This window comes from Abramis brama (genome assembly GCF_963993115.1).
Source record: "Abramis brama genome assembly, chromosome: 21".
In the NCBI taxonomy this organism is placed as follows: Eukaryota; Metazoa; Chordata; class Actinopteri; order Cypriniformes; family Leuciscidae; genus Abramis; species Abramis brama.
The window spans coordinates 34,779,576-34,807,075 of record NC_139983.1 but is presented as its reverse complement, the minus strand read 5'-3'; the positions used below and the strand labels follow the sequence as shown (position 1 = coordinate 34,807,075).

The window sequence follows — 27,500 nt, the reverse complement described above, 5'->3', positions numbered from 1 at the left end:
TCTCTGGCTGACCTCATTATTGTGAGATGAAAAATGATGATTATTTGATGTTCCTGTGCTTCTGTGGGTCAGGGTGATCTTCAAGCTGGTGTTTACGAGCTCTTCTTCTGTTCTCATCTCCCCGCCACAGGATCTGGCCTCTGCGTTTACAGCGTTCTTCTTTCCTTTGCTAACCGGTTTCTGTAATTACTGTTGTGAAACCGAACGGGATCACAGATGCTCTTCCGATGGAAACGTCCTGTTATTGCAGGAGCTTGTTGTGGATGTTCAGCAGATGTTTGATGTTGTTTGGACTCGCAGCTCATTTCTCTGTGTGTGTGTGTTTGACTCTTTGACCCTGAGACGCACAGCCGGATCAGACATATTTCAGTTCGGTAGTAAATCGTTCTCCAGACGGAGAGAGTGACGGGTTGAAGGAGAGATTTCTGTGACTGAAGTCAATCAGCTTTATTTCTACAGGGTTCACACAAGGTGCTTTAATTTAAGTCTTGGAAAACCCTTGAAAACAGTAATATATTTATATATATATATATACAGCTTTCCTGGAGCTCAAACAGTGGAGCGCTAGCGCTTGCAACGTCACGGGTTCGATTCCCAGGGAAAGCAAGATCTGATAAGAATGTAAATGTGTAGTTTGAAATGCAGTGGAAGTTGCTTTGGATAAAAGCGTTTGCCAAATGCATAAATGTAAATGGTACAAAGAGTATACTTGAAAAGTGCTTGACTTACTTAAATACAATATATATGAATTTTTCATATACATTGAGTTTGTTGAAAAAACACAAATATCATCTTTTCCGGCAGAATGACACTGCAGCCCGTCTGATAAACCCCCATCAGACCTTTTCTTGATACGCCAACATTATAATATAAAATATTATTAATTGAACAATAATAGCCATTATAAACTTTGTATTAATATATTATTAAATGCGTTGTAAGTTGTGTTTTGGATGACTTATATCTGCAACTTATATTAAAAATTCTTTAAAAATACTAAAGATATTGTTTGATAAGTGCGATCTCTGATTGTGGTCCCTGAAAACTAAAAAGTAGCGCATGAAAAGTCCGATTTCAGTTGACAGTTTCTGTACGAACCCAGATCGATTCACAGTAATAAACAGAATCGATGATGCAAACTTCATCAGATATGAGACACATTCAAATTCTAGAAAGACAAATGAATTCAGTTGAAGTTTTGTTCTCCTCTGATTAAAGATCCTCTCTGACCCGTCAGTAATGCTTTATTGAATTGTAGGATACTTTCTGGTTATTTCAAACTCTCCAAACACACAGATCCTCTACTATTATAACAGATAAAGCTTCTTTTTGATCAGTTGGTCAGTTGTTGAAGTCGATTGAAAGTGAAGTTGCGCTGGTCTTTTCTCCTCTATTGTGTCGTATATACGAATGAAACGCTTCAGGAACAAGAACAAATGTGGGCGGGGCTTGATTGTGTCTGTGGGGATTTGATTGGATGGTTGTGGTTTGCTATTGGCTGATCTCCTGTGAGTGACAGGTTGCCCCGCCCACATCATCAGAGAAGAGAAGAGATGTTATTCTGCTTCAGGATTATTAACACAATAATGATGTGCACACATAAATCGATTAATATGATTTTCTGGTATTTTACAGCACGACTGCGGTCCGATATCTACACCTTCTGTTGGAGTCTCTTCTCAAGTTTGTGTAAACTGCTTATTCTCGGCTGATTTGTTCAGAACTGGATGATTGTGTTTCCAGCCAAACACTGATCGGTGTGTTTCAACAGAACCGTACACAATCATCACTTAAATGATCAACAAGATACACAATTTACACAACATAAGCCGTTTATATTACAATAAATACACTTCGTTAGACCGAATAAACGTTACACAACAATCCACACGTCTTATATAATAAGACTCTAATAAACTCTGAATCAACACGCACCAATGCTAGATTTTTCTAAATGTCATAATCATTTGTTAACAAACAAGTATTCATTACTTCAGTGAGCTCACTGTTTCTGCATTAAATTATTACATTGTTTAATTTAATGCATTTTTCGCTGTGATTTTGTATACGTGCATTTCTGAAATGCATAACTTGCACAGTCTCCTCTGATAACAGATCACTCTAATCACTGTAATGTAAAGCATTTTCTGTAAAGCTGCTTTGAAATGATGTGTATTGTGAAAAAATGTGAATTGATCTGAACTGAATATAAAGCAGAGCAAAGAAACAGTAAATGCACAGAAACATCTCTAGAAAGTCTATGTTTGTGTATTCACAGCTGATAAACCTTCCTCTTTACGAGCCTCGACTCATGATGTGCACGTTTAGCCCACAGATGTGGAGCTCGACTGATCCTGATGCCGAACAAAGAGGCTTTTGTCAGGCGTTTCCTTGGTTCTGATCCGGCTGTATTGTCCAACATGCAGTTCTGGAACGACCCAATGGAAATAAGCTGCTAATATCATGTGGCTCGTAATCTTCAGTCAGAATCAGTTCCTCTCGCAGCATCTCTTCTCTTCTCTGATGATGTGGGCGGGGCTATAACCTGTCACTCACAGGAGATCAGCCAATAGCAAACCACAACCATCCAATCAAATCCCCACAGACACAATCAAGCCCCGCCCACATTTGTTCTTGTTCCAGAAGCGTTTCACTCGAATACAGAAAAGACCAGCACAACTTCACTTTCATGACGACTTTTAATCATATTAAGATTATAGTTTGAAAACCTTCCACTGATTTTGATAGAACGTTTGGTAACGGCATCATCATCATGTATTTATATAGTTTGCCTCATCTTCTTTGCATGTATTTAGCCATTTAATGGTCCATTTCAGTCATGTGACTCTTCTGTGAAAATGTTTTTCAGAAAATGTGAAAATGCAGATTTTCAGACCAAAACCGGGCTTTTCTTGCACTGTCCAGTTATGCGTTTCAGAAATGTACATATAAAATCACAGTTAAGCTAAAAATCTACTAATTTAGGGCAGAAACGATGAGCTCACTGCAGTAATTCTGAGCCGCTGAGTTCCTCTGAGCTCACGCTCGTTATATTGAGATCTTTAATGACCCTTCAGTCGTTCCTGTGCGCGGGCAGCGGGACAAAGCTGACCTCACGCTCGCCGCTCGGCCTGATGGGAGATTTGCTCACTGGGAAACAGAAGGACATTAGTCAAGACTTAGATATTTGGCTTTAAAGGGATGGTTGGACGAGCGATCAGAATACAGTGTGACGTCCAAAAGCAAATGCCAGGTGCAGAAAATCTGTGACCAATATTGAAAGCAAATAAAATAAGTGTTATTGAGAAGCTTTCAGTCGAGTTGAACAGAAGTTTGCTTATGATATATAAAGCCTGCAGAAAATAATGTTGCTTTCCCATGAATCAAGAGGATTTTTCTGACCCAGTTGACAGATGTTCTTGTTTTAAGCACAAACTCACTTCATTTTGATACAGAAAACAAGATTTAAAGTCCCCTGTGGTGAAAGTCCAGCTTTTAATGTTGTTTATGTGTCTATGTGGTGTTTTTAATGTGCTTTAAGACAAACCATGTGTAAATTCATAAGTCGACAGCATTGCTGAGTATTTTCTCCTTAAAACTGCAGTGAACCAAAGACAGTCTCAAAAACACGCTTTGAAATCGCTGGTGTTTCTGACGTCACAAACTACCTTGTAACCAATCAGATCAACGTGTGATCGTCAACCAGTGGATCTCTGAGCTGAGTGAGTGAGTGGAGGCGGGGCTCATTTGCATATTCATAGAACCGCGCATACTAAATGAGGCGAGAGTGTCGAGTTACATTCAAGATGTTTTAAGACATAAAGAATTGTTTTTCAAGGAAAAAATGCTTAAATATGTAATTTTGGTGATCAAAGATGAGTTTAAAGGGATGAAATGATCGACTACAGGGGGACTTTAATATCTTCAATCATCTTGCTTTTTACAGTAAATGTGTCTTGATTTAACCCTCTGGTGCTCTTCACGGGTCGGTCAAAAGATTATTTTATTTTGTCAATGAAGTGAATGGACTAATTTTTAGTTTGATTTTGTTTTTTATTTAATACTTTGTATTTGTAGGGGATTTTTTTATACTAAATTATATTTGTTGCGCTGTATTTATAATCCATTTATTCACTTTTTGAGCATAGACCTGAAAACTGGTAAATCCTTTAGAGCAACAGACTGACTGAAGTTTGATCTCTTTTCAAAGACGACACTTTATTTCTGATTATTACAGCAGATTCTTTCTGAAGTGAAAAAAGTTCACTTAAAAAAAGTTACAGAATTTTACGTGTATTGTTATGAAAAATGCACAAAAAGACTATTTTCAGTTCTTTTATGAAATATATATTTTAAAAAACATGTTTTACTCTAAAACTTAGAAAATAAATCTAAACATGTCGTGTTCCAAATTTGAGCCTGATATCTCAGTAAATTATCTTTCAGTGAGTGTGTTCGGCTGCAGTACCAAACGCTTCCACTAGAGGAAACTCGTCTCTCATTCGTTTACAATGCTTCATTTCTGACCGCGAGGAGCTCAAGTGGGACTATTGTTATCAGGACCATTAAACCTGTTCAGATCATGTCTATGATTTTGTGTGTTCACACAGCAAGTGCAAAACCTTTACCAAGTTTCGTACCATTACGATGTAGTAATAAAACAAAACAAAAAACAAAAATTTGTGTCCGTTTTGATCATCCGGTGACTAATGTCTCTAACACAGGTTCTCTTGTGTTTTTCAGGCGTTCTCGTCGTCTCTCTCAGCCGGTGAGGGTTTCAGTCCCGAACCGTCTGAACTCCACAGTCTCCATCACATCGACTCCAGGCTTCAGCTGCTACTTCCTGTTCATCACTTCCTGTCTGTGAGGAGCCGCTGCTCAGAACACACTCCATCTCAGGTGCGGCCTGCTTTCACTGAGGTCCTCTTCACCTGTCACGTCACTCGCATTCAGTGTTGGGTGTAACTAATTACTATAAGGGTTTCTGTGAGAACGGTGTGTGTTAGCGGCCCCTAAGTTAATAACTAATGATCTTTACAACGGAAGTGAATCAGTCAAAACTAACTTTATCTGGACAATAACTTTATTCTAGATCTGCTGTAAAGCCTAAACGATCTCTGTTACTGTAATCTCCTGTTATCACTGTAAAGCTGCTGTGAAACATCTATATTGTTAAAGCGCTGTATAAATGACTTGACTAAGTAATTAGTCACTGTAATTTAATTACTTTTCCCTTAAAAAAGTAAAGTAAGGGATTACTCTTAATTTTTCTGTAATTTCTTTAGTAACTTCTGATGTAATTGAGCTAAATACTGCGTATAGACCAATCCGATCTCACGGCCATCATGTGTGTTCTATGAGGAGCTGGATCGCATGAGCTCACTCAAACTCAGACAAATTAGCCAAAAGAGATCCGACTGGTATAATAAACTACAACAATTCTATATAATAAAACAATAGTGGGTTTAACATCAAAATGTATTGTCTAATGTTAAAAAGTAGGGTATTTTAATGTAACCTTCTCCCTTTAAAGTGTTTGGTCAGTTTAAGCACGTCTATCCTCGTGTTATTCAGCTGGTTGAGGTTGATATGGGATTTAGAAAGTAATAAGTAATTAATGACGTTTTAGTAAAGAGCAATAAGTACAGTAACATAATTACACTGATGAAGATGTAATTAGTAACTAGTAATTAATGACTTTTTCAGAGTATTACCCAACACTGCTCTGCGGATCATTTATGGTGTTTGTGGAGTCAAGTCACCTTCATTATATAGCAGTTTATATATGTATATATATGTTATATATGGAGCAGTTTAATCCAGTAACTGTGATCTGAATCGTAATAAAGCGATATTTAAAATAGGCACATTAGTGTCTGAGCATCTGGAATGAGTGTGTGTGAATGTGCTCGTGATGAGCGTCTGTAACAGTAGCTCATCTCCACACCAGGCCAAGGCTGACGAAGGGTCGTAAATAATGAAATATTGAGCTTCATTTCTCGTGTGATTCGTCCCGGGAGCGTCTGAAACTCTTTCCCGGTGACGCCGGTTCTGGCGTGAGCTCGGCGTTCACTGATTCCATGAGTCTTCAGGAGAGAGGCTTCAGTCGCTCGCGTTCAGAACGAGTGAGAATCTCTAATTACCTCCAAAACAACGAGCTGATCCTGTTTCTGCTTCTCTATGAAGATTCACTGCAAAAAATGATGTTCTTCCTCAGTGTTTCTGTCTTGCACAAGTACCTAAATATTCTTAAAGTCCCCTTGTAGTCCATCATTTGATCTCATCTTTGATCACCAAAATGACATTAAACGTTAAACGTTCATGCCTTAAAATATCTTGAGTGTAACTCGACACCCTTGCCTCATTTAGTATGCGCGGTTCTATGAATATGCAAATGAGCCCCGCCTCCACTCACTCACTCAGCTCAGAGATCCACTGGTTGACGATCACACGTTGATCTGATTGGTTACAAGGTAGTTTGTGACGTCAGAAACACCAGCGATTTCAAAGCGTGTTTTTGAGACTGTCTTTGGTTCACTGCAGTTTTAAGGAGGAAATACTCAGCAATGGAGTCGACTTATGAATTTACACATGGTTTGTCTTAAAGCAGATTAAAAACACCACATAGACACATAAACAACATTAAAAGCTGGATTTTCTCCACAGGGGACTTTAAATCAAGATACATTTACTTGAGAAGCTAAATGACTAAAGTCATTATATTAAGTCTAGTTTACTGTAAAATAAAGTGAGTTTGTGCTTTAAAACAAGAACAAATATCTAGCAATGGGGTCAGAAAAATACACTTGTTTTCCCTGTGAAGTGTACTTTTTTGACTCCATTGGCAGATATTTGTTCTTTGTTCTCATTTTTCAGTAAACTAGACTTAAAAGGGGTCATCAGATGCAAAATTCACTGTTATATGGTGTTTGCATATAAATGTGTCTCTGCAGTGCGTGGACACAACCACCACACAATGAAGAAAATCCATTCACTTTTTTTAAATCCTCAAATAGTCTAAACTCTCAATAATCAAGCCGTTTGGATTTTCTGAGCAATATGATGTCATATTGCTCATGCTCCGCCCACGACCGCTGATGGACTGTCCCTTATTAGCATATTTCCCGTATTAGCATATGTTTTGAGGAGGTGAAGCGTGTTGTTTTACACAACCATTTAGGAATTTTAACCAAAGTATGTTACAAACTTTACATGAAGACCCTAAAGAATCACACAACTTGTGGAAAAAGGGCATCGATGACCCCTTTAATATCTTCAGTCATTGTGCTTGTATCTTGATTTAAGAATGTTTTAGATATTTGTACTGGAAAACGAGACAAAAGCACTAAAAGCAGCAGCTGATGGGTCGTGAGTCTCAGCACGCTGTGTCTAATCCACCAAACCAGCAGCGTTCCCATCTCAGATCGACTTCAGCTGGGAATGTGGGTCAGATCGAGAACAGGGACTGGATCCAGTTGAGATCGAGGATTGTTTTTCTCCAGGAGGTTGTTGTGTTCTGTTGTCGTATCATGTGTTCAGTGTCTGGACTGACAGACGCCGGCAGCTTCACTTCATCAGGAGCATGTGTGTGTGATTCTGGTCTTCAAGAGCATTTGTGTGAGTGTGTGTGAGGATCTGGGCTAGTGTTAGTCCTGGTCTGGCTGCTTTACTGCACAAAGGCTGTTCTTACTCAGTATTTATGTCTTGTTTCCAGTCAAAATATCTAAAAACTCTTAAATCAAGATGCATCTACTAGATAAGTTAACAAAATTAAGAGAGTTTGTGCATTCAGACAGAAACTAGATTATTTTTATGACCACATTGGCACATCATTTTGCTTGTTTTAAGCACAAACTCACTTAATTTTGATTTATTTCCCCAGAAAACGAGACGTAAACAGTGAGTGAGAGCCGCTTCAGTGCAGCAGAGCTGGTGCTCAGGGGAACTCTGGCGGTGTTCCTGCTTCCACGTGGCATCGGCTGAACAGCGAGATCTCAGACTCTGTGACTCACTCAGGCTCTGCTTTCATGAGAGAACGCCAGTTTCCAGTGCAGGACCGACACAGCAGAATCTGGGCTAGTTTAGTGGTGTTTATACACGATTATAGCATTTGTTAATAATTTGAATTCGCTTTAGTTTTGTAGTTTTAGTCAGTTTTAGATTTTTAATGTTTTTAAAAGAGTCTCTTCTGCTCACCAAGGCTGCATTTATTTGATTAAAAATACACAAAAAACAGTAAAACAGTGAAATATTATTCTAATGTAAATCATCTGTTTTCTATATGAATATATAGTAAAGTGTAATTTATTCCTGTGATCAAAGCTGAATTTTCAGCATCATTACTCCAGTCTTCAGTGTCACATGATCCTTCAGAAATCATTCTAATATGATGATTTGATGCTCAAGAAACATTTATGATTATTATCAGTGTTGAAAACGGTTTTTCAAAAAAATTCTTTGATGAGTAGAAAGTTAAAAAGAAAAAGCATTTATTTGAAATAGAATCTTTAAGAAAATTCAGCTTTAATTACAGGAATGAATTACATTTTAAAATATATTAAAATAGAAAATAGTTATTTTAAATTGTTATAATATTTAACAATATTACTGTTAGTTGACTGGTAGTGTGGCTTTAAATGATTTTTAAGTTTTTGTCATTTTAGTGCTTCAACTTCAACAAATTCCAGTTCTATTCTAGATGGACATCATTTCAAAGAACTTCATTTAAAGAGCAAGCGTGTGTTTAGTGGTCGTGAGCGCCAGTAAATGTGGACTTGATGAAAACACACGCGTGTGATAATGAGCTCAGATCCCATGAACACTTTCAGTTTCTTCCCAGTGCTTTTGACTGAATCACAGAGAATATAGAACAGAAACATGTCAATCAAAGAGACTTGAAGAGCCGGACTGGAAATGATCTAAATATATGCTTTATGTTTGTACGTGACACACATATCTATTCTCTGTGTATTTCAGGAGGAGAATCATTGTCATTTCATTAATTAATGGCCAAAGTGTCGTACAGTCAACATACAAACTCAAAACACAACCACACACACGCGACTGCTAACCGGTCTTCAGCGTTCAGCCGCTTGGTTTTGCACGTAACTTTGATTTATCGGCCCGTTTTTAATCGTTCTGTAGTTTTATGTGTGTTTGAGACTTCGCTCAACCGTTTGCCACAAATGACACCAAATCAAATCAACCCGAAACTTCACTTGTAGCTCAAACTACTTTTCCACAAAATTGTGGAAATTGTTTATTCTATGTTACTTTGGGAATAAAATCTCATGACTGTTCTTTAGGGGAGTCTGGAGGAGAACGTCGGTGACGGAGTCCTGTGGGACGCGAGACAGAGACGAGAAGAAGAGAAACGCCTGAGAGAAATCCAGCAGGAGCTGCAGATCCTGGAGGAGACCAGCGTGAGTTCAGACGAATCATTCGACTCATTTAGACGAATCATTCAACTCATTCAGACTGAGACGACTCTGTTCATGAGTTTATACGACTGATTCAGACTGAGCAGACCAGCGTGAGTTCAGACGAATCATTCGACTCATTCAGACTCAGATGACTCATTCAGACTCAGACGACTCATTAAGACTGAGACGACTCTGTTCATGAGTTCAGACGAATCATTCGACTCATTCAGACTCAGACGACTCCGTGTTCATACGACTCATTCAGACTCAGACGACTCTGTTCATGAGTTCATTCGACTGATTCAGACTGAGCAGAGCAGCATGAGTTCAGACGAATCATTCGACTCATTGACTTCATATGACTCATTCAGGCTCAGACGACTCCATTCATGAGTTCATACGATTCATTCAGACTCAGATGACTCTGTTCATGAGTTTATACGACTCATTCAGACTCAGACGACTCCATTCATGAGTTTATACGACTCATTCAGACTCAGACGACTCCATTCATGAGTTCATACGACTCATTCAGACTCGGACGACTCCGTTCATGAGTTCATACGATTCATTCAGACTCAGACGACTCCGTTCATGAGTTTATACGACTCATTCAGACTCAGACGACTCCATTCATGAGTTCATACGACTCATTCAGACTCGGACGACTCCGTTCATGAGTTCATACGATTCATTCAGACTCAGACGACTCCATTCATGAGTTCATACGACTCATTCAGACTCAGACGACTCTGTTCATGAGTTCATTCGACTGATTCAGACTGAGCAGAGCAGCATGAGTTCAGACGAATCATTCGACTCATTGACTTCATATGACTCATTCAGGCTCAGACGACTCCATTCATGAGTTCATACGATTCATTCAGACTCAGATGACTCTGTTCATGAGTTTATACGACTCATTCAGACTCAGACGACTCCATTCATGAGTTTATACGACTCATTCAGACTCAGACGACTCCATTCATGAGTTCATACGACTCATTCAGACTCGGACGACTCCGTTCATGAGTTCATACGATTCATTCAGACTCAGACGACTCCATTCATGAGTTCATACGACTCATTCAGACTCGGACGACTCCGTTCATGAGTTCATACGATTCATTCAGACTCAGACGACTCCGTTCATGAGTTTATACGACTCATTCAGACTCAGACGACTCCATTCATGAGTTCATACGACTCATTCAGACTTGGACGACTCCGTTCATGAGTTCATACGATTCATTCAGACTCAGACGACTCCATTCATGAGTTCATACGACTCATTCAGACGAATCATTCGACTCATTGACTTCATATGACTCATTCAGAATCAGACGACTCCATTCATGAGTTAATACGATTCATTCAGACTCAGATGACTCTGTTCATGAGTTTATACGACTCATTCAGACTCAGACGACTCCATTCATGAGTTTATACGACTCATTCAGACTCAGACGACTCCATTCATGAGTTCATACGACTCATTCAGACTCGGACGACTCCGTTCATGAGTTCATACGATTCATTCAGACTCAGATGACTCCGTTCATGAGTTTATACGACTCATTCAGACTCAGACGACTCCATTCATGAGTTCATACGACTCATTCAGACTCGGACGACTCCGTTCATGAGTTCATACGATTCATTCAGACTCAGACGACTCCATTCATGAGTTCATACGACTCATTCAGACTCAGACGACTCCGTTCATGAGTTCATACGATTCATTCAGACTCAGATGACTCTGTTCATGAGTTTATACGACTCATTCAGACTCAGACGACTCCATTCATGAGTTCATACGACTCATTCAGACTCAGACGACTCCGTTCATGAGTTCATACGATTCATTCAGACTCAGATGACTCTGTTCATGAGTTTATACGACTCATTCAGACTCAGACGACTCCGTTCATGAGTTCATACGATTCATTCAGACTCAGATGACTCTGTTCATGAGTTCATACGACTCATTCAGACTCAGACGACTCCATTCATGAGTTCATACGATTCATTCAGACTCAGATGACTCTGTTCATGAGTTTATACGACTCATTCAGACTCAGACGACTCCATTCATGAGTTCATACGATTCATTCAGACTCAGACGACTCCATTCATGAGTTCATACGACTCATTCAGACTCAGATGACTCTGTTCATGAGTTTATACGACTCATTCAGACTCAGACGACTCCATTCATGAGTTCATACGATTCATTCAGACTCAGATGACTCTGTTCATGAGTTTATAGACTCTGTTCATGAGTTAATACGACTCATTCAGACTCAGACGGAATGAATTGTGTGTTCACTTCAAGAAAATCTCATATTTATAGCTTTATTTTTTTTATTTTTTTTTCTTTCTTTCTTCATTCTCTCTCTCTCTCTATCTCTCTCTCTCTCTCTCTCTCTCTCTCTCAGATGTTTAGTGTGAAAGACTGAGTTTTTGTCAACAGTTTGAGGAGACTCGAGACGTTAAAAGCTTTGACTGTTTGATGTGTGTGATTGATGATCAGAAGAACTGCGGTATTTCTCTGTATCTCGACTCTTCTTCATGATGAGCTTCACAGGAGCCACTGAACGCTTGTGTGCTCAAGATCCAACATGTGATTTAGATCATGGATGAAGTTGCATTGAAGAATGTTCTCAGTGATCATTGGGTCATCATCCATCACTCTCGTGTCCTTCAGTGACCTTCATCTATATAACCTGATCTAAACACACTATTTCACCAGTTTAATATTGTGTGTGAAGATTAGAAATGATGATGATGATGAGTGAAAATGATTCTGTGTGTTGTGACTCGTGAATCGCTCACTCGTGAACTGAAGAAGATTCGCTGTGTTTCGGCTCACTGCTGTCGAGGACGCTAGAGGAGGTTTATAACGGAGTGTGTGAAGAAGATTCGCTTGATTCGGTTTATAACGGAGTGTGTGAAGGTCTTCACACTGTTCACTAGTATTTCACACGCGTCTGTGAGTGTGTTCAGCCGTCGTTCACAGGCCAGACGCTCACCGCTGTAAACACTGCTCTCGTGTTCACACACACACATCTGTGTGAGAGTGTCTGAGGGTCAAACACTGACGGGTTCATCAGCGACCGGAGATGTAGAGCGACTGGAGATCAGGAAATGAAGCGAGTTTGAGCTGAAAACAGGAGCTGATATCTGCAGTAGAGTCAGACTAACACACTTCATCTAAAGGGAAAACAAGATTATTTTTCTGACTCCATTGACGGATATTTTTTAAGCATAAGCATCAATAAAAGCACAAGTTTTCATCATAAACTCGCTTCATTTTGATCATGTTCTCTTCTTGTCATTGTTCTTCTCCAGTGAATGTGTCTCGATTTAAGAATGTTTAGATATTTGCTGGAAAACAAGAAGCTGTGTGTGTGTGTGTGTGGGGGGGGGGGGGGGGGGGTTAGGATGTGTGTGTGTGTGTGTGTGTGTGTGTGTGTGTGTGTGTGTTAACGCCTCTCGTGCCATTATCCCTCTTCTCTTTGGGCGATCTCTGGATCTCTGGTGTATTTCTGTGGGAAACGTCACTGTTGTTTTAGATCTTGTCCAGTTCCTCACGCTCACGATATCTTGTGTGTGTGTGTGTGTGTGTGTGTGTGTGTGTGTGTGTGAGTATAAGATCTCACGCTCACTCTTCTCCACAGGCGCTGGTTCTGTCGGAGGATCAGCTGAGGGATCTCCTGCTGGAGTGTGAAGATGAACTCCTCCGATCTCCTGCTTCTGGAGCTTCTCTCGGATCACAGATCTGACGGAGTGAGGGAACACAACAACGGGACAACACGGAGAAAAAGGCATGAAATATGACAGAAAATGTTCTTCTGTTTTATATTTTGCATAAAGCTTTTATAGTTACGCAATAATCACATGAAAGTGTGTTCGTCATTGTGTCTCTGATCTGTTTGCCAGCGTCATTATCTCAGTCAGACTGAAGGACAGATGAAAAATAAAATGTTCCATTTCAAAAATCAAACCAATATGTATTTTTATTCGTGTCATGAGCTTTTGATTAAACCCCCTAAAAAATGTATGGATCAAATCCATCTGAACATCTGACCTTGTTCTGTTCTTCCTTCATTAATGGGTTTGTTGAGAACCCGAGATAACCTTGTGTTGTGGCTCATTAACATCACATGTGCATACACTACTGTTCACAATACATCGTTTTAAAGAAATTCTTTTTATTCAGCATTAAATTGATCAAAAATGACACGATTTCTAATTCAAATGAATGCTTCTTCAAAATTTGTTAAATTTAAAAAAATAAAATGTATGACGGTTTCCTTATTAATATGAAGAGCACGACTGTTTTCAACATTAATAATAAGCATAAATGTTTCTTGTTCATCAAATCCTCATATTAGAATGTTAGTCCTGAAAACAACAGTCACACTTCTCGCTCTTCGTCAGAAATGAGCGCATTAGAAATGAATGTGAGACGAATTTCTGTTTCTGCGGCCAAACAGAATCTGACTGAAAGATGTCACGCTCAAACACGACTTGTTCAGGTTTATGGTTTTGATTTTCTAGCAGTTTTAGAGAAAAACTTGTTTTTTAAAATATGTATTTCATAAAAAAGTTACAGAATTTTACGTTTATTATTATGAAAAATGCACAAAGATACTATTTTGAATTTTTACAATTTCACTTTTTTTTCGTTTCTTTTTTTAAAGAGATCAAACTTCAGTCTGTCGCTCGAAAGCATTCAAGATTTACCACAGTTTAAGTTGGACATTTATTTTCAGGTCTATGCTCAAAAAGTGAATAAATACCATATTTAGTACCATAAAATCTCCTAAAAACGCAAAATATTTAATAAAAATCATTATCGAACTAAAGTATACTGCAATCATTTCATTGAAATAAAACAAAAAAATTAAACTCCAAAAAATCCGACTCGCAAAGGGTTAAAAAATCATACAATGTCCAGAGATGAAATCATACATATAAAATCTTGTAGATTGAGTGTAACGTGAGGTTCATAGTGTCCGTGTGCGAGCTGGTGTCATGTTCATATGGACGTGTTTCAGCGACTCCGACATTCCCAGCATTCCTGACCTTGAAGGTGAACCGTGTGTTTGTGGATAAATGAACCCAGGACTTCATGTGAACGATTGGGAGGAAATAAGAACACTCTTTTGACCAAAGTAGCTTTTATTGTCCCAGTAACCCATAAACCAAACCACAGCCATAGACAGTGGAATTAAAAACCACTGGATTTCTAGGTGAAGATTGAGGTTTCTAGTGTAAAATCAGGCCTTCAGACTGTATATTTAAGCTGAGCACGTCATGGAAAGATGTAATTTTAGCTGATTCTGGAGTTTAGAGTTTCTGTGAGCAGCTTGTGACCCGCTAAACAGAAAAACACTTCATTGTCATTTTTACTCAAAAGTTTTTATTATGATTTTACAAAATTATTGATAAAAATTTAACAACATTATTGAATAAATCTGGTAACAATACTGACATTGAAGCATCCATAAAAAACAAAGAAAATCCTCATCAGTGTGCAAACAGTTTATACAAATTCTTCCAATGTCAGGTTACAGTTCATTATAAATTATTTAAATAGCATATATCTACACATATGACATTAAAATAGAAAAAAAAAACTTTACCAATAACTTACTTTAAAAAAAAAAAGACATCAATTAGGCACAAACTATTCATATTAACAACTTTCCATTCATGTTCTACTGGGGCAGAGAAATGTTTCACTACGTACAGTCGCTCTAAAACAAAACAGATCTGACTTATAAATGGCACTAATATCATTTGTAATTTTTGTTGAGTTCAATTATAGAACAGTGAGGTAATATTTGTATGTTTATCATATTCCGTTCATATTAATTGAATATTAATCCTCCTGGCCTGAAGGAAACGCTTGTTCTCTTTGTGTCAGTAATAAGTGACTCTGAGATGAGTTCTCATTCTTCCATCTCAACACAATAAATAAATCACAGAAGTGCGCCTCTCTAATATCTCCACTTCCTTTTTCATTTATGCTTGTTTAGAACCACAAAACCTCTGAAGCTCATCTGTGTATTAATCTAAGACATGAACTTCCAAGTCACAAAGATCCTTCTAGCCCTGAGAAAGACTCCACTCTATAAACAGTGAAATTAAGACTCTTTGGTTCTGATTGAAAGCAGAAGGGGGCGTTTATGGAAAAACAAGCCTGAATCATTGAGTCCTGAAGATCTGGATGTCTCAGTGACAAATGAACATGCTTTCACGAAGTCCGTCGATCCTGTGCGTCATCCCTCAACAGTTCCTCCTGTGGGATCTCAAACCCAGCAGAATCAATCCAGGAGAAGCTCTTACTTCAGTTCATAAGCAACTCCTTTCTGTCATGATCACAGTCCACAGCGGATCTGAGGCGACGTTACAGAAGAGCTTCCCTTTACCCACCAAATGATAAGAAACAAGAAACTGACTGAGACTCCCACTGAGATTCGAGGAGATCGATGAAATGAAAGATGAATTCTCGATCTGCTTCTGTGGTTTGACAGTTCTTGCGCTCCGCGTTTGGTCCTTGATCCCACCACAGAAGAGAGTTATAACACACAACACATTTATACCGACAGAAAACAAGAGATAGCGGGCCGTCCTTCGGGGAAACAATGATGGGGTCGTTATACATCTGCAAGAGAGTGGAAAAACACTCATGAGCTTTGCTAGAACAACATTAAGAGCAATATTATTCTTTAAAGGTGACATATCATGCTTCTTTTCACAAGATGTAATATAAATCTACGGTGTCCTCAGAATGTGTCTGTGAAATTTCAGCTCAAAATCCCCCCAGAGCATTTATTATAGTTCGGCAAATTTGCCCCTTTTTGTGTGTAAGCAAAAACACGCCGTTTTTGTGTGTGTCTCTTTAAATGCAAATGAGCTTTAGCTCCGCCTCCGTTCAGAAGAGGGCGGAGTCTTTACACGAGCTTCAGAAACTCTGGCAATAACAGAACAGGCCAATCTCACTCATCCAGAATCCCAGAATCACCAGTAGCGAGTGCAGCCTTACGGAGAGACTCAGGAAGAGCTTCTGAATGTTAGTGGAGACATTTCTGTAGTTGTTGTGGAGTTACACTGATCATCTCATCATCATGTTTAACTTCTCCACAAGTGTCCACAGTTCCTGAGGTCTTTATAAGACAGCGGTGACATGTTCTGGTCAATAGTGTTCAGTGCTCGTCTGTGCTCAACCACAGAACAGCTTCAGGCTTTGCTGGATCTTTATCAGTGCGTTAGAACTGGTCTCTGTTGTCGCTCACGAAACCAAATGTCGGCTGGTGTGTGTAAACGTGCAGATTAAGGGCTGGTAATATTATAATAAGATCCTCTTCATACGTCAGAAGGGGAGCGAAATCTAATCGGCTTATTTTTAGACATGCTTGCAGAGAAAGGCTTATAAAACAAAGTTACTGGGTTTCACTTCGTACGTTTTCTCGATTGATAGATACACCGGTGACCCGATTATAACACTTTAACACGGAAAAAGTCAGATTTCCATGATATTTCCCCTTTAAAACCATCCAAATGAGTTACCTCTGCATTCGTATTTGAGGTCTGAGAAGTAAACCATCTCTTGAGAGAAGACAAAGAGGCCAAGTCTTCCTCCAGCGTATGTCGTGTCATGAATGCTTCCTGAATCAGCCATGACTTTCTTGCCCTCATACATAATAACTCTGGAAAGAAACAAAAGAAGAGGAGTGAGTAAAGCTGCTTTAGCTGTTGGTTAGTAACCAAGACCAATCTTGATCTAAATTAATCCACATGTACCTGATGTGTCCGGTTTTGGGTCTGTGGATCAGGTGCCATCTGTAGGCAGTGTAATCCTTCCAGCCAATGTTCTTGGGGTCGTGCCAAAGGGTACGCACCTGCAAACGGTCCAAAATAAGATGAGCGGACATTTAAAAAAAACTAAATCACTTGAACATTCAGCTTGAGAATGATACATACTTGTCCTTCGGTGTCTCCAGTGTGCCACAAAGCGTTCCTGAGATGTTCGCCCGGTCCCGTAGTGGAGTTCACTACTTTAATGGACAGTCCAGAGTAACCCTGGGCTTTGGTGGGCGTATAAGACCAGTAGGTCTGTGTGATCTGTTTCCACATCACCACATAGAAACGTGAGCTGGATTGGTAGCCAAACACAAAGCCGGCATAGTCGTCGTCACGGTCCGTGTTGATGAAGAACGTGCCGCTGAAGTCCACGGCATTGAACTCGTCATAACCTGAGGAACAAGAAGAATAACATTAAAGGATTAGTTCACTTCAGAACTAAAATCTCCTGATAATTTACTCTCCCCCTCGTCATCCAAGATCTTCTTGTCTTTCTTTCTTCAGTCGAAAAGAAATGAAAAGATGGGGGTCCAACGGTTCGAAGGTCCAGATGTGAGTTTCAGTGCAGCTTCAAAGTCTCGACACGACCCAGCCGAGGAATAAGAGTCTTATCTAGACAAACCATCGCTCATTGAAGAAAGAAAGACATGAACATCTTGGATGACGAGGGGGAGAGTAAATTATCAGGAAATTTTAATTCTGAAGTGAACTACTCCTTTAACACATTGATGTAGATGAACGTGTTTATCACGAGCCAGTGTCTTTAAACCACTTACCGACAGCAATGCCGGGATCACAGTTGACGGTCTGCAGAAGCTCTTTGCCCTGGTGACGGACGACCCAGTTGGGGTCGATTTGGGAAGTTCCTGTGGGATCAAGGGGAACCATCTGGAATCTGCGGAAATCTGTTTCACTAATGGCAAAGTTCTCCGGGCAAACATCATAAATATCTAGCACGTTATCTTGGTCAAAGTCGTCCTTGCAGACGTCACCTCGGCCATCACCTGGACAGGAGAAAATAAGGTTATTCTTGCACGAATTTGGATTATACAGAAAATGAACTGAAATCTACGCCAGTGTGTTTGACTCACCGTCCGAATCCAGCTGATCTGGGTTGAAGGCGAGTCTGCAGTTGTCTCTGTCGTCAGGTACGCCATCATTGTCATCGTCATGATCGCAGGCGTCTCCTTTGCCGTCCTTGTCGTGGTCGGCCTGGTTGGCGTTGGGGATGTAGGGGCAGTTGTCAAGGTTGTTCTGATGTCCATCCTCATCGATGTCTTGGTTGCTGTCACACTTGTCTCCAACGTTGTCAGAGTCTGAGTCAATCTGTGACATGACATCGATTAATGTCAGTCAAGTCAGCTTTATTTATACAGCACTTTTTACAACACAGAGTGTTTCAAAGCAGCTTTACAGAGATAACAGGAAAATAATGCAACAAAGTTTGTTTCCAGAAGAAAATAGCGTCACAGTCCAGCTTAAGTAAGTTCAGTGATGGTTCATTTTTGTTGTAAAAAAGTTGTTCATTTAGTTCATTTGCATAAGTAGCCGCTCTGGAGAAAAATGTAATGTCATCGTCCAGCTCAGTTCAGTTCTCATATAATGGTGTCAATGCAGGAGATCAATAATATTGTTGAATATTAAATTAAATGTCCCCAACTAAGCAAGCCAAAAGCCAATGGCAACAAAGGTGAAAATGCAAAGCCTTCATCATCTGTTCATGGTTCCACACTCGAGTCTTAAAAAGCATGTTGAAGCAACTCACCTGGTCAGGGTTGTGCTCCAGCGGGCAGTTGTCACAGTGGTCTCCAACTCCATCCCGGTCGGTGTCTCTCTGGTCAATGTTGTACACGTATGGACAGTTGTCCTTCTCATTCAGAATGCCTGGAGAAATCAATTCCAGTGTCACACCAATGATTCCTTACAATGGTTTCTATGTCCTTCCTGAGTCCCGGGTTACAAAAGATTCATGACGTGTGACTCACCATCTCCATCGATGTCTATGGCACAAGCATCACCCTCGCCATTGTTGTCGGTGTCGGTCTGTTCTGGATTACTGTCGTACGGGCAGTTATCGCATAGGTCACCAACTTGATCGCGGTCCTGGTCGTACTGTCTTGGGTTGAAGACGAATGGGCAATTGTCCTGGTTCAAAACAATAAGATCCAACCAAGTCAGAGATGAAAAAGGGGAAGGTAGAAAAACATCTGGATCCGTTCTCTACCTCCCCGGCAATTTTATAAATACATCCGCAAAGCACTAAACAAGATGAATGTCTTAAGCGATATGCCATGGACGTGATGGTTTGGGACACAGCTGTGCAGGAATCCAGCTTTTGGCTGCAAGACGCTGACTGTTTGTTTGCCCTGTCAAATTGTTTGGCTGAATTATGGATGTTAAATCAAGGGATCCAGCAAGGCTGGACTGAAGCCACCACAAAACGCTTTATGTATATGCTACTGGCAATGTTTCTTTCTTCTCTTTTGTTCACTCTGTTCTTTCTTTTCTAGTCAGTAACATGCTATCTCTAAATGCTTTTGCAGAAGAAGAATGTGTTTACGACTTACCCCGTCATCAGGGATCCCATCATTGTCATCATCACTGTCACAAGCATCTCCAGTTCCATCTTTGTCATAGTCTTCTTGCCCAGAGTTGGGAAGGTCTGGACAGTTGTCCTAAAATACGAGATGTTTTGATGAAGACTTTATAACCTTGTTGTATATGGGGACATGGTAAGGAAATGGTTGCATACCTTCTTGCAGTGGTAGGTGGCATTTTCCACACAGAGGAGGTCCTTGTTTGGCCAGCCGTCCAGGTCTGGGTCTTCTCCGCAGATGTAACCGTTCCCAGCATAGCCTGGTTTACATTCGCAGCGGTACATGATGTCGGAGAAGACTCCCAGGTAGATGCAGTTGGCATTCTTATTACAGTCATGGGTGTTGTCCTCACATGGGTTTCTAGGCGTGCAGACCTATAAGAAAGTCGAGTTTATGGAGGTTAGCACTTCATGAAACAAGAAAGAACTGTCCCTTCCCATTGTTGACATTGTTCTAGACTGCTCTAACCTGTTTATTGGCAATGGCTTGCTCTGTTCCCTGGCCGAAGGGTTGTTGTCCGGAGTAGCGCGGTGGGCAAGGCAGGCAGTTGTAGCCCGGTTCTGTGTTCTCACACTGATGGACTCCATTGAGCACAAAACAGGCATCGGGAACTTCTTTGCACTGCAGATACCAAAGAATATTTAGAAACACCAGTATCTCTATTTAGAAGTCTCCATCTCATTAGCATGACAGTCTCACCTCATCAATGTCCTGACAGTGGACTCCATCCCCAGTGTATCCAACCGGACACTCTCCGCACATCCAGGAGCCGTCGGGGAAGCTAGTGCATTTGGTGCTGGCGAAGCACGGGTTGGAGAGACATCCATCTGTTCATGATAGTATGGAAGTCTGTTATTTTTGTGCTTCAAGAATCTTTAGCTTGATCCTTAAAGGTGACGTATTATGCCCCTTTTCACAAGATGTGACACGAGCTTCAGATACTCTGGCAATAACAAAACAGGCTTACTAAAATTAAGTTACTGGGTGTCACTTTTCACGTTTTCTGGGTTGGTAGATGCACAGAGGACCCAATTATAGCACTTAAACACGGAAAATGTCTGATTTTTATGATATGTCCCCTTTAACAATGAAGCATGTCTCACCAACGGGACACGACTGGGCGTTGCACAACCGGCTTCCTTTGGAGTCACCCAGGCATTCTTTTCCACCGTGTTTGGGAGCGGGGCTGTTGCACAAACGGTGTCTGCGCTGAAGTCCTCCACCACACGTGACGGAGCAAGAGTCCCATGGTGACCAGGGTCCCCAACCTCCATTCACTGAGACACAGAGAAATGCATTGCAGTGTCAACTGGGATTTCAGGTTAAATGCTACAGATACTCCAGCAGTCATAAGGCAGACACTCACCTGGGCACAACGGCTTCTGGCATGGTTCGGTCTGGCGACCATCTCCCTCGCAGTCTTGGCCACCCATCTGAGGCGTTGGGGAGTTGCACAGCCGGATGCGAGTGATGACGCCCTCGCCACACGTCACTGAGCAAGAAGACCAGGGAGACCAGTGGCTCCAGCCCCCATTCTGCATGACTGCATGAAAACAGGAATAAGTGTTAAACATATGCATGTAACCAGTCCTAATTGAACCGCTCCGAGTGGGATCCCAGACAGCAACATAGTGTCTGCCCAGATCCGGCCCACATCCGGTATGTGTGGATTCCACGTGTACCAGATGTGGGCCGAATCTGGGCCGACACAATGTTGCTGCCTGGGATTCGAACCGGAGACACTGGCATGGGAGGCAGGCGCACTAACAAGGATGCAAGACCGCAGTGGATTTTTTAAATTAATCATAACTAACATTTATTTTTCTTTCAGGATTAACAGTTATATGCTTTTGAAACCTGAAATGTCCCCAAACACTCAGTGTGTCTGAATCATGTCCGAATATAATAAAAGGTGAAATGAAACTAGACAGATATCTAAATTTATAAACTCAAGAAATTTCTTCTACCTAGTAACAGAAGGGTTTGCTGGATTATACATATGAAGAACCAATCATATTGTAGAAAAATGATGTAATGTATCATGTCACCTTTGCCATGCTCCTATTCTATAAGACCTGTTGTATTCTTTTTGCTGGTGGGATTCTCTCTGAAACTGGTAAACTCAAGTCAGGTGCGTAGGGGATAAATCTACCACAACGCACAGGTCTTACTGGCTTACGTTACATGCATGATGGTCTGAATATAACCAGTGACGGATGCCAAGTCAGCGTATTGTTCAACTCACATCGTTTGTCGCATTCTTGCGTGTAACAGTCTCTCGTCTGGACGGACGTGCCATCACAGTTGCTGTTGATTCGGTCACAAGAGCGTCCACGCTGCTGAATGCCTCTTCCACAGGTCACCGAACAATGAGTCCATTCGGACCAGGGCGACCAGCCATCTTCTGCACTCGCATCACTCGCTTGAGGAAGAGAATCAGAGAACAGCGACACCAAATGAGTTCAACGAGCCACCAAACACTGTTGTCGTGCAAATGAACGACCAGAACACATTAAAAGTTTCTGTTTTCTGTTAGAACAGTGTCGTGTTAGCGGCCCCTAAGTTAATAACTAATGATCTCTGCAACGGAAGTGAATCAATCAAAACTAACTTTATCTGGACAATAACTTTATTCTAGAGCTGCTGTAAAGCCTGAACAATCTCTGTTACTGTAATCTCCTGTTATCACTGTAAAGCTGCTGTGAAACATCTATATTGTTAAAGCGCTGTATAAATCAAGGAGACTTGACTTGAAAGATCAGACGAACATAATGAATAATGAATGTTGAGATTTAACAGCTGGACTCACGTGTTCCACAGCGCGGGCAACATTCGCCATCCGGGACAGTGGCGTTGGCGCAGGGCATGAGCGGGCAGGAGATTTCACGACACACAGTGGCCGAGTTCTGTGAAATATTTGAAGCAAGTTTAATGGGACGATCCCAACAGCTGCACATAATGGATGAGAAATAAACGTCTCTCTGCTGGCTTTCGGTTTGCCAATAAAGAGTGACCCCTGGAAAATCTTGTGGTGATATAAACTATAAACACATCTGACCGGACTAACAAAGTGTTTTTATGTGGCCAACATGAGGGTGGAGAATACAGACTGAGTCAGCGGCCACAACCGCACACACACTAACACACACACACACACAATGGTCTCACCGGAAACCAGAGTCAGCGGGTATCACTCACCAATTAAAACATTCCTGAATCTCGGCCATTTAGATGCATGTGAAACACAGAACAGACTGAGAGAGTAAGACCTTCAGCACCTGTTTCCGTCCTCCCAACACTTTCCACCAGGGCTTTTGACTAAGTTACCCATCCTTGGTCAAATCTGTTCTGCCCACTAAACCAGTGCTAACCAGTATAAAGTAAGTGAAAAGCGCAGTTGAAGAGTGAGAAGAGCTGTACCTGACATGTGCAGTGTGTGCAGCTGTCCACCGTCCACTCGCTTTTGTCTTGGTAAACAATTCCGTTGTGCAGACAAACGCCTTTGTGGACTTGAATGCGGTTCATTATTAAGCTGTTGTCTGCTTTCTGAATGGCAGGAAAGAGCACAGAGAAACTCATTAGAAAGGACATTAATTTCAAAGTGACTTGAGGAAGAAATATCTGGCATTACAAGAGCAACAGGGTGGAGAGACGCATGCATAAACGTCGACAGCTGGATTTGATCCTCACCACTTCGCGGAGCTCGTTCGACAACTGCTTCACCACCACACCGAGGCCCTTGAGCTCCGTGAACATGCTGGTCAGATCGTCGCAGGAGAACCCACAGATGTCCTGCAGATCTGAGGGGAAAAGCATTCTGACGTTAAAGCCATGAGTCCACGCCGAAACATTACATCACAAACGCATGAGGATCACCTGACCTTTAGACTTGTGTCCGGTGTAGTCGGTGCGGATGGCCGGACTCGACCCATTCACAGAGTTCTCAAAGCTCATGACATCTGTGATGAAGGCAGCTGTCAAAATATGAATTCAGTGGTTAAGCTTTAATACAATATTCATATTTTCATTTTAGTGCTGGGCATCCAAAATAAAAGCTTGTGTTTACATAATATATGTGTGTGTGTACTGTGTATAATTATTTTGTAACTACACACATGCATGTATATAATTAAGAAAAATTTGATATTTATATATAGCCTAATATAAATTATGTATAAATATATATACAGTATATACATGCAAGTATTTCTTAATGCATAAGTGTGTATTTATGTATTCTTTATTTGAATCAAATAAACAGTGTGTTTTTATAGCATTTATCAATCAAATTTTATATCATTCACAAAGTTGAGCCAAAGTGAGGACTTACAGTTCTCGCATCCTCTATTGCGTAAAATCGCGTCCAGCGTCGTTCCAAACACAAACCGCACATTCTGGAGAACTCCCTGGAAGAAATGGGATAAAGGTAAAAAACTGAGACTGACAAGAAAAAAAAGGTAACACTTTATTTCGATGGTCCACTTTAGACATTCTGCTAACTATAAATAACTTTGCAACTACATGTCAACATTAGAATATTAGTAGTCTGTCTGCTAAAAAATCTAACAGTTTATTTTGATGGTCCCCAAAAGACTATAAGTAGCTTGGCAACTACAAGTCAACTTATTCTACCAACCCGAACCCTAACACCTAACAGTCTACTAACAGTCTACTAACAGTCTAGCCTTCTACTACTACTACTACTAATAATAATACATTTTATTTGTAATGCGCCTTTCTCAAACTCAAAGCGCTAAAGCTTGTACAGAACAAAATACTCTATATGAGAGTATTACTCTATAAATACTAATACTCTAATGAGAGTTAGTTGACGCGTAGTTACTTATAGTTAGTAGAATGTCTAAAGTGGAACCGAAAAAAACCCTCGACAGTCATTACACGAAACATTCAGAAAGAGACTGTAAAATTTCGCGCGTCTTTACGCGTTTCCAAACTCCTCATTAGAGGAAGAAAACACGCATTAGATGGAAATAGATGAACTTCACAATGACCATGCAGCTGTGATCGATCAAAGCAAGCTCTTCTCACCAGGAAGCGGTCTGATTTGGCGGCTCCTTTAGCGACCCTCAGGCTGGCGATGTCCGCGCTCTCCTGACTCAGAATCTGCTGGATCGGAACATCGAGTTCTTGCGTGTTGATTTCCTCGCATCCCACATAAACCTGAGCCCGATCCTCCTGCACGAACACCGTGATGTTCCTCCAGTGCCCGTTCGCAACATTCACGTCATCGATGGAAACCACATGCTGCCCGCGCGCGGTCCGGTACACCAGGTCCACCGTGTTGGCTTTCCCGTTGGATATGATCTCAAACACGGACCCGGTCCCGTCGGTCCTCTCCACGGAGATCAGGCTTCCCCGAGTGCGCTTGGCTTGCTTGAGGCTCGCGGTGAAGATGAAGCCTCTCTCGCTCTGGATGGAGTAGATGAGGTCCCTGAAGGAGAGCTCGGGCACGGAGGGGATCAGGTTCGGGTTCAGGATCTTGTACGCGGGACTGTTTGGATCGGGTCCCTTCACTAAACTCACCCCGTGATGCTTCTTATGCAGATTGGAGAGCTCGAACAGGTCGAACACGGAATCATCGTCCAGCATTTCTGTGGATTCGGAGACACGTGAGCGCGCACGAATATAAAACAAGTAAACTCTCCTTCATTTATAAAGCGCTTACAGTACAGAGTGTTTCAGAGCATCTTTACAGAGATAACAGGAAAATAATGCAACAAAGTTTGTTTCTAGAAGAAAATAGCGTCATATTCCAGCTTAAGTAAGTTCAGTGATGGTTCATTTTTGTTGTAAAAAAGTTATTTGGTTAATTTATATATACAGTATATGTCAAAGTTCAGTTCTCATATAATGGAGTCAATGCAGGAGATCAATAATATTGTTGAATATTAAATATTGGTGTATATGACACACCATGGTCATAAGACACACCACAGAAGCGAATAAAAGAGTGTGTTCTCACCTGCATATCTGCTGCCCTCGGAACTCCACAATAAGAGACACATAACGAGTCCTCTCAGAGTCATGATTCCTCTGAAGCTGGAGATGAAACACTCCTGTAGAGAGACACACTCTAATAATACTCGAATAACTCCCTCAGTCTCTGACTGTGTGTGTGTTGGAGATGTTCTGCTCTTCTGCGCAAACGAGACGCTATTTAAGTCATTTCACACATTCTTCAGCCGCTGTCTCGACCAATCAGCGTTCAGCAGGACTCGCGCATGCAGCATCAGGAGAAAGAAATGCACATTCCACAGCAAACTTTCCATCAGGCAACAATCTGCTGCACACACAAACACACACACACACACGCACACACACACACACACACACACGCTCACACGCACACTCACACACACTCACACGCGCGCGCACACGCACACTCACACACACACACACACGCGCGCGCGCGCACACTCACACACTCACACTCACACTCACACTCACACACACACACACACGACACACACACACATGACCTACATATATAACCTTACACTAGCGTCTGTAAAATGTAATGTTTCTGAAAGAGTCTCTTCTGCTCACCAAGGCTGGGTTTATTTGATCAAAAATACAGTAAAAATAGTGAAATATTATTATTATGTAAATCATCTGTTTTCTATGTGAATATATAGTAAAGTGTAATTTATTCCTGTGATCAAAGCTGAATTTTCAGCATCATTACTCCAGTCTTCAGTGTCACATGATCCTTCAGAAATCACTCTAATATGATGATTTGATGCTCAACAAACATTTATGATTATTATCAGTGTTGAAAACTGCTTAATATTTTTGTGGAAACTGATACATTTTATTTTTCAGGATTCTTTGATTAATAGAAAGAAACTTAATTTGACATAATGATCTTTTGTAACATTATAAATGTCTTTACTGTCATTCTCCCTCTGGGCTTCTTCGCCCGAAAATGGGCGAAAACTTGAACGTTTCGAATTGTTTAATTTTTTTGCTTCATCGGATGGGGGTGAAACTTGGTCACTTTTGTTTTATTACCTATATGAACACACAAAAAAATCAAGGAGATGATTCTGATATGTTAAAGGGTCGTAAAAAAAAAAGTCACACTTAGCTTCCTCCCGCCCGAAAACGGGCGACATAGGAAATGAATGGGAAATACGAAAAAATAGGAAAACTCAGAGAAACTTTTGGTGGTACAAGCTACAGATCAGCCACTGTGCTGAAAAAAAGTGTACAGCAATGAAGGGGTGACACTCTAAAACATCAAGAGTGCAAATAAGACACCCCCCCCACACACACACACACACCCACACACACAAACACACACACACACAGAGAAATGAACTGGTAAGACTGAAACAGCAAATTTTGCCCCAAACTATATAAAAATTATATAATCATAATAACTCCAAAACTATAGCAAGGACAGTCAAAAGGTAGGTATCGTTTGAAATAACTCTTTTTTAAATTTTTTGAAAATATAAATTACATTACATTTGGACATTGTCCTGCCAAGAAACGGCGGATAAAAGACAATATATATATATACTTTTTATTATGATTTTGCATATCTTTCTTATTTGTCATGGAATAACTCAGGAAGGAAATA

At 40.7% G+C, this 27,500-nt stretch overlaps 2 protein-coding genes across 7 annotated transcripts in view; one reads left to right on the top strand and one right to left on the bottom strand.

Moving 5' to 3' along the window:
• The window catches only part of fsip1 (fibrous sheath interacting protein 1), a 30,558-nt gene extending 17,050 nt beyond the window's left edge, over positions 1–13,508 (top strand). For 4 of the 6 annotated variants that reach the window (XM_084096512.1, XM_084096510.1, XM_084096511.1 and 1 more), the window contains 3 exons: positions 4,744–4,899; positions 9,306–9,422; positions 13,103–13,508. In XM_084096512.1, the coding sequence (XP_083952638.1) occupies positions 4,744–4,899; positions 9,306–9,422; positions 13,103–13,207 (378 nt within the window). In that variant the 3' untranslated portion in view covers positions 13,208–13,508. Of the gene's footprint in view, positions 1–4,743; positions 4,900–7,882; positions 8,088–9,305; positions 9,423–13,102 lie in introns of those variants that run through there. The other 2 variants (XM_084096515.1, XM_084096514.1) reach the window with 2 other exon arrangements.
• Positions 13,509–14,833: 1,325 nt separating this feature from the next.
• On the bottom strand, positions 14,834–26,044 carry thbs1a (thrombospondin 1a). Its single transcript, XM_084097477.1, has 22 exons — positions 25,878–26,044; positions 24,944–25,506; positions 24,225–24,300; positions 23,776–23,868; positions 23,585–23,694; positions 23,315–23,440; positions 22,704–22,800; positions 22,140–22,316; positions 21,261–21,437; positions 20,998–21,171; positions 20,594–20,721; positions 20,363–20,515; positions 20,050–20,268; positions 19,865–19,972; positions 19,283–19,442; positions 19,063–19,181; positions 18,389–18,623; positions 18,074–18,301; positions 17,418–17,689; positions 17,238–17,335; positions 17,004–17,143; positions 14,834–16,098 (listed from the first exon to the last, which is right to left on the bottom strand). The coding sequence occupies exons 1-22, from the start codon at positions 25,939–25,941 to the stop codon at positions 16,091–16,093; spliced, it is 3,525 nt and encodes a 1,174-aa protein (XP_083953603.1). The 5' UTR covers positions 25,942–26,044; the 3' UTR covers positions 14,834–16,090.
• Between the last annotated feature and the right edge of the window lie 1,456 nt (positions 26,045–27,500).

Excerpts from the sequence above, each read along its gene's own strand:
- thbs1a (XM_084097477.1), bottom strand. The coding sequence starts at position 25,941 with ATGACTCTGAGAGGACTCGTTATGTGTCTCTTATTGTGGAGTTCCGAG. Across the intron at positions 23,441-23,584 it reads CGAACGAGCTCCGCGAAGTG|AAAGCAGACAACAGCTTAAT; the intron begins GTGAGGATCAAA and ends CCTGCCATTCAG. Across the intron at positions 18,302-18,388 it reads AGATCAGCTGGATTCGGACG|GTGATGGCCGAGGTGACGTC; the intron begins GTGAGTCAAACA and ends TCTCCTGTCCAG.